This window comes from Galeopterus variegatus, unplaced genomic scaffold (genome assembly GCF_000696425.1).
Source record: "Galeopterus variegatus unplaced genomic scaffold, G_variegatus-3.0.2 Scaffold1003, whole genome shotgun sequence".
Taxonomy (NCBI): domain Eukaryota; kingdom Metazoa; phylum Chordata; class Mammalia; order Dermoptera; family Cynocephalidae; genus Galeopterus; species Galeopterus variegatus.
In genome coordinates this window covers 424,948-434,967 of record NW_007727114.1, presented here as the reverse complement: position 1 = coordinate 434,967, position 10,020 = coordinate 424,948, and the positions used below count along the sequence as shown (strand labels likewise).

The 10,020-nt window shown below is 41.6% G+C and overlaps 1 protein-coding gene across 1 annotated transcript; it reads right to left on the bottom strand.

Annotated features, from left to right (window-relative positions):
• Positions 1-937: 937 nt before the first annotated feature.
• SERTAD4 (SERTA domain containing 4) lies at positions 938-6,053 on the bottom strand. Its single transcript, XM_008574161.1, has 3 exons — positions 5,632-6,053; positions 4,317-4,432; positions 938-2,442 (listed from the first exon to the last, which is right to left on the bottom strand). Exons 1-3 carry the CDS (start codon positions 5,888-5,890, stop codon positions 1,693-1,695), a joined length of 1,125 nt encoding a protein of 374 aa, XP_008572383.1. The 5' UTR covers positions 5,891-6,053; the 3' UTR covers positions 938-1,692.
• Between the last annotated feature and the right edge of the window lie 3,967 nt (positions 6,054-10,020).

The window sequence follows — 10,020 nt, the reverse complement described above, 5'->3', positions numbered from 1 at the left end:
AAAAATTGGTCCTTGTGGACAATTGTCCAAATGATCCTACTCATACACTGTATGAATGAGACCTATATTTAATATTAATAGCAATAATAAAAAAAAAAGCTTTATCTTGGAGAAACTGGGAGGACTTACTTATTTCCTCCGTCTGGCATTTGGTTCCTGTAAAGTATTGTTTAAAGAGGCCCAAGTCAATTAGTAACCTTGGAAAAGCTTTATCTTGGAGAAACTGGGAGGACTTACTTATTTCCTCCGTTTGGCATTTGGTTCCTGTAAAGTATTGTTTAAAGAGGCCCAAGTCAATTAGTAACCTTGGAAATTGGAATATCGTTTAGCAGGAGGAGCTGGCTGGCGTGGAAGGAAGGAGTCAGAGGGCCACTTGGAACACTTTTGCAAATGTACAAATTAAAGACATTACTGAGAAAAATGTTGACCAAATACATAGTAACTATCACAGACTAAGTCCCATTTCTCCAAAATAACTTTCCCAAACCTAAAATCTTTACATTCTTTGAGATAAACCTTATTGATCACCACATCATTTATTAACATTGTGCTTCTTAATCAACAGCAAAAGTCATATATAAAAAACCACATGCTTTTATAATCTAAACAAGTGAAATGATGCAAAACAGATTAAAATATAATGCATGCCACTGGTTCATGAACTTCATAGGACAAGAAAACAAAACAACCCAAAACCCAGAAAACCCAAACCCCAGCAACAGACTGTTGCTATAGAAAAGCTCAAGCAGCTAGTGATGGTTCCTAACAGCTCTTTCTATTGTTTCCTCCATCCCTATCTAAAAATGCCAAATCCAAAAGCAATTGGGCATCAAAAATAAAGGAAGAATAGAGATGTCGAATCAAAAGTTGAACGCAATAATAGTTCAAAGTTAACAGTTTCCAAACCATATTGATCCACCCTGTTTGTTTTTTTTTTTCCTGTTTGTTAAATCCCTGCTGTAACTCTGATTTATCCTTAATTTTCACACTGGCAAAAATTAAGGTAAAGTAAGGCACCAAAAATCGCCCTGTATAACACCTCTCTAAAAGCCTCATCACCCATCATAGGCAAGCCAGGAACTTGCAGGGAATACCCTCTCCGCAGATTGTTGCTTGCGGCCCCTAGACAGGCGTGTTTCATTATGTTACGTCCTATTTTCATCTGTCACATGAGACTGTTAAATACAAATACTTAACAGCACATTGAAGCCATTTCATCTAGATCCCTGTCTTCAGTCTTTAATTCAGAAAAAAGTATTGTATCATATAGAAGAAGCAGACATCCTTTGCTGGTTATATTGATTTGCTTACCAAATAACTACCTAATTAATTGGCAAACATGTTGAAGTTTCTTAGCTAGTGACAGACTCCTTGGGGGGGGGAGCAATGGAAATATCACAAGGGCACATTGTTCCCCAATCTAATCTATTAATCTTTTCTGTAAGAAAACTAAGATATAGTTTTAAGCATTAAGTCAACTGTTTTCTTGGTAAAATCACACTTATAAGGAGCTTGCTGATGCCTACTATACAGATGTTTTACACAATCTGCTCTCCAGGCATTAAAACAACATGGCATGTTCATGGCATAATTTTATCAGTTGTACAAAACTATAAAATCCATTCAAAATAAAATTTATGAGAGCTAATTGATCATGCTGTGCATGCTTCAAAGTTCCGGTGAAAAGACGGCTCATATTTTACTGCCTTTGCTGCAGCACAGTTTGTTACTTGGTGAAGGCTCCTTTCTCTTCAAGGACTTTTTCCAAGACTCACTTACATTGTTTTTTTCATTATATCCAGTCTCAAAATAATCATAAAATTGGCTTTTGCACTCAAAAGCAAGGTCATTTCCCACAGGTTCATGGCTGAGGGGGCTGCCATCTCTGCTGGTGTCATTATTTGCTTTCTCATCATTTAATTTGGCCTTTTCAAGCGACCTGACATTAGTAACAAAGATTTCGTTGGCAGGTATCTGGCCATCACTCTTGTAAGTGGGTGCACTGCCTATATCAAAATCCACCTGGTGGGAACAGCTTGGTAAAGGCAGAGGTGGGGAGGAAGATGAGGAGGAGGGAAGGGAGGAGGGAGGGGAGGCACTTCCAACATTAGCATTGACAGAAAGGGGTAAATTTAGGTAGTGACCACCACATTCTTGGTAAAAGCAGCAGGCATGAAACTTCTCACACTCCTCTTTGGCCATCCGTGGTCGCTTTCGGTAAGGACAGTCTTGAGCCATAAACCACTCTTGGGCGGAGGCGCCACTGAAAGAGCAGGCTGGGAAGCACCAGTTATTCTGCATGATAATCTCTCCATGGATCCTCTTCATCAAGTTGTTTATAAGGACAGATCTTCGGAGGTACACTTCAGGATCATCGATAAACTTTAGCTTTTCTAAGGACATATAAAGGATGTGGGCTCGTTCCTCAAAAACTGAGATGGTCTAAAAATCAAAAATAGAAAGGGAAAGCTTAGGAAATGGACTCTACAAATATATCATCACAGAATATTTCTTTCTTGGCAGTGTCTGGGTCTGGGAATGTTGTGGTCTTGTTTTCCCCAGATTCACTAAGAGATGCTAAGTAGCATCCCCAGTGTGGCCGTAGCCCCCTTCCTCACTTGGCTGGAGCTCCCACCCCCTTCTTGACTCACTGGTGTGGTTGAGCACCAGGGAATCCAGCCACAATGCACACCTCAGCAGGGACAGGTTAGGTTGTTCCAACTTTTATGGCCCAGTGAGGGAGATGCTGAAACACAAAACTAATGTAAGCTGTTAGAAGTCAGGACAGCAATTACTTTGTGGTAGGGAGGGGTAGTGACTAGAAGTGGACACGAAGGATTGTGGTTGCTGGTTTATGTTTTGGTTCTTGATTTGGATGTTTTGTGAAATTCATTAAGCTGTACTATGATACGTGCCCTTTTTTGTGTGTGTGTATACGAATACACATAGATACATATCTCATATATTGTACATCAGTAAATGTTTTTAAAAAGATGTCAAGATGCAGATCATAATGAATATACTTCAAAAACTGGTCTAGCCATCAAGGAGCATGAGATTTGGCTTTCAGTGCTGTCCGTCTTTTAATCCTCTGGGTTTCATACTCGCAATTATCCTTGCTTGATAAGAGGACACCAATAATTAATGAGGCTCAGACCCTGACAGGATCTGTCAGTTGAAGGACCAAAGTAGGCTTCCTTTTGGGGCTGGGCAGGAGAAGAGATGCGGAGAGCAAATGAGAGGACTCACTCCTTAGCTGTGTGATACCATCACTGTGTGAAGGTTGGTGCAAATCCAGTAGCAGTTGGAAAACGGCTACAACCACAACACAGAAACTAAAAAGGAAATAAACTGCTTGTGTCCTGGGGACCAGCTCTTCCAGGTCATTAAAAAAGCAAACTGGCAGCATAACCTGAGGAGCTGTGAATGAAACCAGCCCAGACTGACCAAAGGCAGGGACTACACATGCAGGGAAAAGCCCATCACCTGCCAAGGCATGCTGATGTCTTTTTATAAGCAGGGTAAAAGCAACATCTAAAGGATGTGGCAGTGGAGGGGGGGCAAGAGGAGACAGAGAAGAAGATGAATTGAAAATCCTCTGTGCATTTCAGACAACTAGGATCTGGGGTTATACTCTCTTTGATTACAGTTGAAGGAAGGTAACCATAAGGAAAAAGGAACTGATATTTCAAAAGATTAGATGCCCAGTTTCATAATTCTATGCACCTTCCCCATCCTGTTATTTTCTTACCATACATGCAAAAAAGTTAGCTATTGTCTTTTCTTGGGAATGAATCCTATATTTCAACAAAGTGAACATATGTAAAGAATGTACAGTGAAGTGCAAGTTTCTACTTGCAGGCACACACTCAAGGGATGGCAAGTCTACCCCTAAGAGGTCAGGTGTAGCCTTAGGTTCTCACCCTCATGTGGGCACACACAGAAGTAGCAAGGGCCACAGGAGCCGGAGCTCAAACTGGGGACAGCATCTCAGAAAAGAACAAGTGCATTTCCTTGCACATGAAAGCATGGAATAACCATAACCCTGAATGTAACTTGAGAAATATTAAATTATAAGTAAAAATGATCTTCCTTGGATTATATAATTTTGTTATTTCTGGGTAGATGAACTCTTGCTGGCTCTTTCTTCAAGTACTTGTGAAAAATAACACAGGACCCAAAAAAGTGACAACGATTAATGTGGCTCTACTGAGAAGTGGTTAATTTTCATTGCTTGGGTGAAACAATTTAATTTCTGGAAATGGATCAAGCAACTGTTACTGTTAATAAAAATAATGACTATTAAAAAAACATACTTTATGGCTACAGCTGCTGAGTGGTGGGTGAAAATCCTCTTCTTCCACATACTTCCTCTTAAAGTATGTGATCTTGGATGTTGTTATAGGATTTGAAATTCCCCTGTAATGTGATCCTGTGGTAATAAATCAGATATGACAAATGACATGTGGTTTGCCAGAGGTTCTCCAAACAAAATACTTTCTTTTCCTTTCTTTCTAGAGGATAACTTGGCTACATATTTGTCTGTACATGTGGTGATTAAAAATAAACATTTGTCTTAATAGTTGCTATCACATGGAATCCTGTGACCCAGGCTAGGCAAAGATTTCTAGGCAATTATAGAAGAAAATGACATATTTCAGCATTTATTAAATACTCAGAATCTTAATTCTATGCACAGGCAAACAGCAAAATTCATAAAGGGGAGGCGTGTAATAACTCAGAAATAAAATTAGTATTTATTCAAATTATTTAATTAAATCCATGATAACATAACACCACTGTTCATAGGTATACATCTTTAACTGTAACCATTGATAACAAACAGTTATCTGCACATTGGAGTTAAAATATTCCTTCTTTCAAAATACATAATCAAAAATTTTTTAGTTTAAAATGAAATTTTGGGTAACTAAATTCCTTTCCACTCTCAAAAATGTAACATGTCAATCATGAATAAAAGTAGGGTCTAATTTTTAAAAATCACAGCTTTCAATTCTTTTTAGCAAAATAAGCTTCATTTAGTACTTGTTTTATATTTAAGTTTCTTTTTTTAAAAATAGCTATTACTACAAAAAATCCAAAAGAACTTATCTCAGACTATAAGAATAAAAAATCAGGAAGAGCATATTTCTATTTTCTTGGCTTAAAAAAATTTTTTTTTCTTGCAATACCATAGCCAATTGTGTGCTTAATAAAGAGAAGAAGCACATAGCTTGCTGGCCCAAAGTGCAGATTCCTTTATGTCTCATGGGATAAAGATTTCATGGTCAAGCCCACCAGGGCTTGCATAGCTCTGAGACAACCATACAGTTCGACAGGGCAGAAAACCAGAATCCAAACGCAGAGTTTCAGTATCTGGTCTGGTTCTCTTAAAAATATAGATGCACGACTTATACACAAGCAACAGCCCAGGTAGACACAGGTTTCAATGCAATTTAAATATCACCTCTGGTCCCCTCCCTGGAGCCCTGGGCTTGCTTAGGAGAGGCACAGGGGCAACTGGGGAAGTCCCTGGAGCATTAGCTATCTCGGCTCAGAAGAGCACCCCAGACACCACCTCCCATCCACCAGTCTGGCTGCAGAGGGCAGCAGGAAGGTCAAGGGCAATACCTGCCAGGGGGGGACCGGCTCCCCGGTCTCCCTGCAAAGGAGCCTGTGCTGGCCCTGGGGGGCTCGGGCCTCCGTAGGTGTCAGCCTCCCATAGTGTTTGGTACCCGGCAATTTCAGCAGCTTCTTCTGAGACAATGGGCTCGCAGAATCTATTCATGGACAGAACCAGAGTCATCTCTGACAGCCTCAGATCTGAAAAGAAAAAAAGAATAAAGAAAACAGCCCTAATGAAGAGCAAGCCAGGGCATGGCCTTGGCATCTTCGTTCCTGTGCTTCAGCAAACTTTTACTTCTCAGTCCTCCCCTTCACCCTGAAACATTTTATTATTCTTCCAAAGAAAACCTCAGTAAACTCTGTTGCTATTAGCTCAGCCACTGTGTTCAGCAATCTGCATTTCATGGGCGGATCTTTAAAACCCCATTTCTTATTGTTCTCAGATTCCCTCAGCCTTCCTCCAGACAGCTGCTTTGCCTCCTGAACACATTTTCCTCCTGACCTTCCCGCAGAAAATGTACTGCTAAGAGGCAAGGCCAAAACCCTTGCACTTCCTTTCTATTAGTAAGGCAAAATCAATTTTCTAGTCAATCCCCTGGGAGTCTCCTTTGATGAAATCTGCTAATCAATCAAAAGAAAAGGGCGGGGGGGACAGAAATCTCCACCGTAATTCCAACCGATGCTTGCAGGTTCAGTCTGTTCCGCTGCCCCCTGCAGCCTCCTCCTCTCCCTTCCACAGGCCGGTTCCTCTACACCATTCTGGGGCTCCCTCCACTCTCTTCTCCCAAAGCAGAGCAGACAGAGAGACACTTGGTAGTTGTTTCCACCAGCCCTGATCGGCCTGAACTGGATCTGCCTCCAGTCAAAACACTGCGAGATGAAGACAGAAAATTGGCTCCAGTTTCAAGCCGTGAGTTGCAGTCCCACAGGAGCCAAGCACAACATCAACGGAGCAGGCAGAATATTAAACAGGAGCCAGGGCTCCGGGGCCAGAGGCAGCCAACAACTCCTTACACTGCAAAGCCCAGACACAAGGAAGGAACTTTCCAAGAGGCAACACATCACTGCCCTTCCCTTCGGTTCACGCCTTTCCCTTGGCCTGCAGGGAGGTGGGAGCCTCTCTGCCCTGTGATGCTCCCTGGGTCCCTCCATAACTCGGGTGGTGGGGCCACTTCCATGGGGGCTCAGTATCTTCACTTTGTCCTATCCAGGGCTCAAGGTAGGGTCAAAACTAAGTTCAAGGGAGAAGAGAGTCTAATACCAAAATAAAATGACCTACGGACCATAGACCAGTGGTGACAGCAAAGCAGCCTCAGTCCTTGTTAACTGCCAATTCCTTTAGGAGACTCAAATCTCCACTATCTCACTGTGCGGTTTAAAGAACTGTCACAAAACTGATGTCAGGCTTGCTTTCTAAAGATTGACTGTCTTTCAAATACACACTAAGGGTCTATTTCTTGCTTTCTGTTCCAAATTATACAGCTTGTAATGTTTTGGGAAAGGGCGAATCTATCATTGTCTCTTGGGAGACTATTATTATCTACATGTTACAGCAAGGGTCCACTTCCAGGTAAAAGAAGAAAGAACACAAGGGTAAGAGGGAATAGTTTCATTAAAGTGACAACGTCCTTCTGGCTAAGGGAGTAGCTCTTGGTAGCAATGACCCTACCTTTCACCCAGGGCTTCTCTCTGAGGTCTCAAATTCTGTCCTAATCCTACTGAAGAATGAAGGAAGGCCTTCTGACAGACAGGAAAGGTGTCCAGGTCAGTCGGTAAAATTAGGACCCAGCTGATTTAGGCTCCTAAGCCACCTCCCCCTTCTCTGTTAAGATGCCCTCCAAAGAGCCATCAGTAAGGACTTATTAGAAAACCTCATTACGGGCCGGCCTGGTGGCGCACTGCTACAGTGCACCGCTTGTGAGCGTGGCGCTGCCGAGGGTTCGGATCCCACATACAGACCGGTTCCCACTCACTGGCTGAGCGAGGGGCGGGAGCAGCACCGAGGGTTGCGATCCTGTTGCCAGACACGAAAAAAGACGAAAAAAAAAGAAAACCTCATTACAAGAGTGAAAAAAAAGCCCAATTAATTCTCTATAAAGAAATGACTAGAAATGCTATTTATTTTTCTCTTTCTGTCATCAACCAAAGAATTTAGCCTGCATCGATTTAACTAACACGAAAAAAGACGAAAAAAAAGAAAACCTCATTACAAGAGTGAAAAAAAAGCCCAATTAATTCTCTATAAAGAAATGACTAGACATGCTATTTATTTTTCTCTTTCTGTCATCAACCAAAGAATTTAGCCTGCATCGATTTAACTAAGCCATTCTATCACCCCTCAAACTCCACATCCAAGCGAGATATCAAACCTCAAATAATTTATTCCCTGGAAGACTCTCATGAAATGGTTCAATTTCTTAACCTATTCTAAGAGACAATTTTATCAGGAAATGCTATTGCCAGAACAGGAATTATAGCTTTTTATCAGAATCAGTAGCCCTCTCTTACTGATGGCAACAATATTTTACAACCTGAAATTTACATTTACTTTTGTGCTGGATTCTGGGAATAAGGTCCAAGCTTTTGCCTATGTAGAACTTCTGTTACATATAAACAAAAGCAAGTTGACAAACCCATTCCCTTAAGAAAGAAAAGCATTTGCAGGCCCCTAGCAGCAATTACCTCTGTTTAATAGGACATTATATGGGCCCTGTGCTGTTTTATGTTAGTCAGAGTTAGTTTATATTTCAAGGACTTTTTGGTAGTAGCTTTTTTGGTTGTCAAGGATTTCAGTGTTGCTATTTGTGAGTATTGTTTCCAGCATAGGAAATTCTATCATTATGCATTTGAACTTGAAATGTGGCATAATAGTTTTTTTTTATCTTGGCTGTTTCTTTTGTTTACAATATCTGATTTCTGTAAGTTTTTCTTTTCTGAATTGGAAGCTGTTACACACAAAATCCTAAACTAGACAGGCTGAGTTCTGCAAATGATTTATGTAAGTCTGAATAAAACATGAATGGGTTAGAATTATTTGGGAGGGGGGAGGAGAATTTGCAATTGAGTCTTCTACTTCTACTTAGAATTTACACTGGGATATTAACAAATTAAGAAGGCAAGTTTATTGTTCTTGAAAAACTGTACTGTGCAGTGGTAAGCACCGATGTTTAGCATGAATCTTTATATGTATTATATGTCAAGATCCAAACTGTCATTATTCTCTGTATGATAGAGATTTACATTATAATTGTGCTTCTGAATCCAGAAGTTCAAGTCCACAAATTTATGTAATGTTAATATTAAATGTAGCCACAGAGATATACATTATGGCAAAAAAAATTTTTTTTTAACATTAGAGGTGAGTGCATTCGAAAGGAGTGTGTTAAATGTGTTTTGTCTATGCATGGGTTTAAAAAATAAAAATAAATAAAAATAAAAAGCCCTAACCCTTTAAAAAAAAATAAATAAATAAAACGCATATGATAGCATTGTAAATTCTCAGTGAACAGTGTAGCTTTAATGTGCTGTATATTCTCAGTCTCCTGCATGTTTTTTTTGTCACCCAAGCGGGTGTTGCGGAATGACACCTCAAGCATCCCCAGAGGGCTGAGGGCTCAAATGTAGAGCCTTTCCAGCAAATGTTCATTGTAAAGTTACCAGGCATTTGGCTTTTCCAGATGAGTTGGGCTTGCTCTTTCCTCCGAGCCATTATGATGCTAATAGGAGTGGCTGGCACACAGAATGAGGTAGCTATGGATTTAGTGGCACCTTGAATCTAACACAGAACTCCTGGTCATTCTTTGCCCACCCTTCTCCCACCTGTCACTGGAAATTAGAGAACATTTTACTAAGAGCATTACAGCAGTGAGAGGTCTGATTCCAGCACTGGAAAGCATGGAAGTATAGAGCTGATATTTCCAATGCACCCCTGACGCTGCCAGTCTTAAATGTTCTGTCCAGGTGGAACTAAGCCCCTGACCTCGACATCGTCCCTAACAAGACCTCTACAGAGCTTGTCTGACTCGTGGTAGTGGTGAAAGGGGCTGTAATGAGCGAAACAAAATTCTTCAGCCCTTTTAAAAATGACATTTGTCGCTTTTCTGCAGGTCCCTGCAGTACACCTGTCTGCCCTGGGAAGTACGTCTCAGCTACAGCCCCGCGAGGCCAGGAGCTTTAGGTTGGGTCCTGGGGCTGGGAACGCAGACACTGGGCCTAGGGAGGACGAAGGACTGCCGGGGTGTCCGAGCCCCAGCGCCGGCTCTCCCCGGCCCAGACCCAGACTTGGTTAAGAGGGGGGTCCGAGGTTTGGAGGGCTGACCTCCCGTAGGCGGGTGGCGGCCACACGTCCTGGCTCGCGCACAGGCACACCGCCGGGAGCCGGGGCCGCAGCCCTGA

Coding starts and splice junctions, on each gene's coding strand:
- SERTAD4 (XM_008574161.1), bottom strand. CDS start 5,890: ATGCCAAGGCCATGCCCTGGCTTGCTCTTCATTAGGGCTGTTTTCTTT. Junction 4,433..5,631: donor AGCCGGTCCCCCCCTGGCAG/GTATTGCCCTTG, acceptor TTATTACCACAG/GATCACATTACAGGGGAATT. Junction 2,443..4,316: donor TCAGCAGCTGTAGCCATAAA/GTATGTTTTTTT, acceptor TTTGATTTTTAG/ACCATCTCAGTTTTTGAGGA.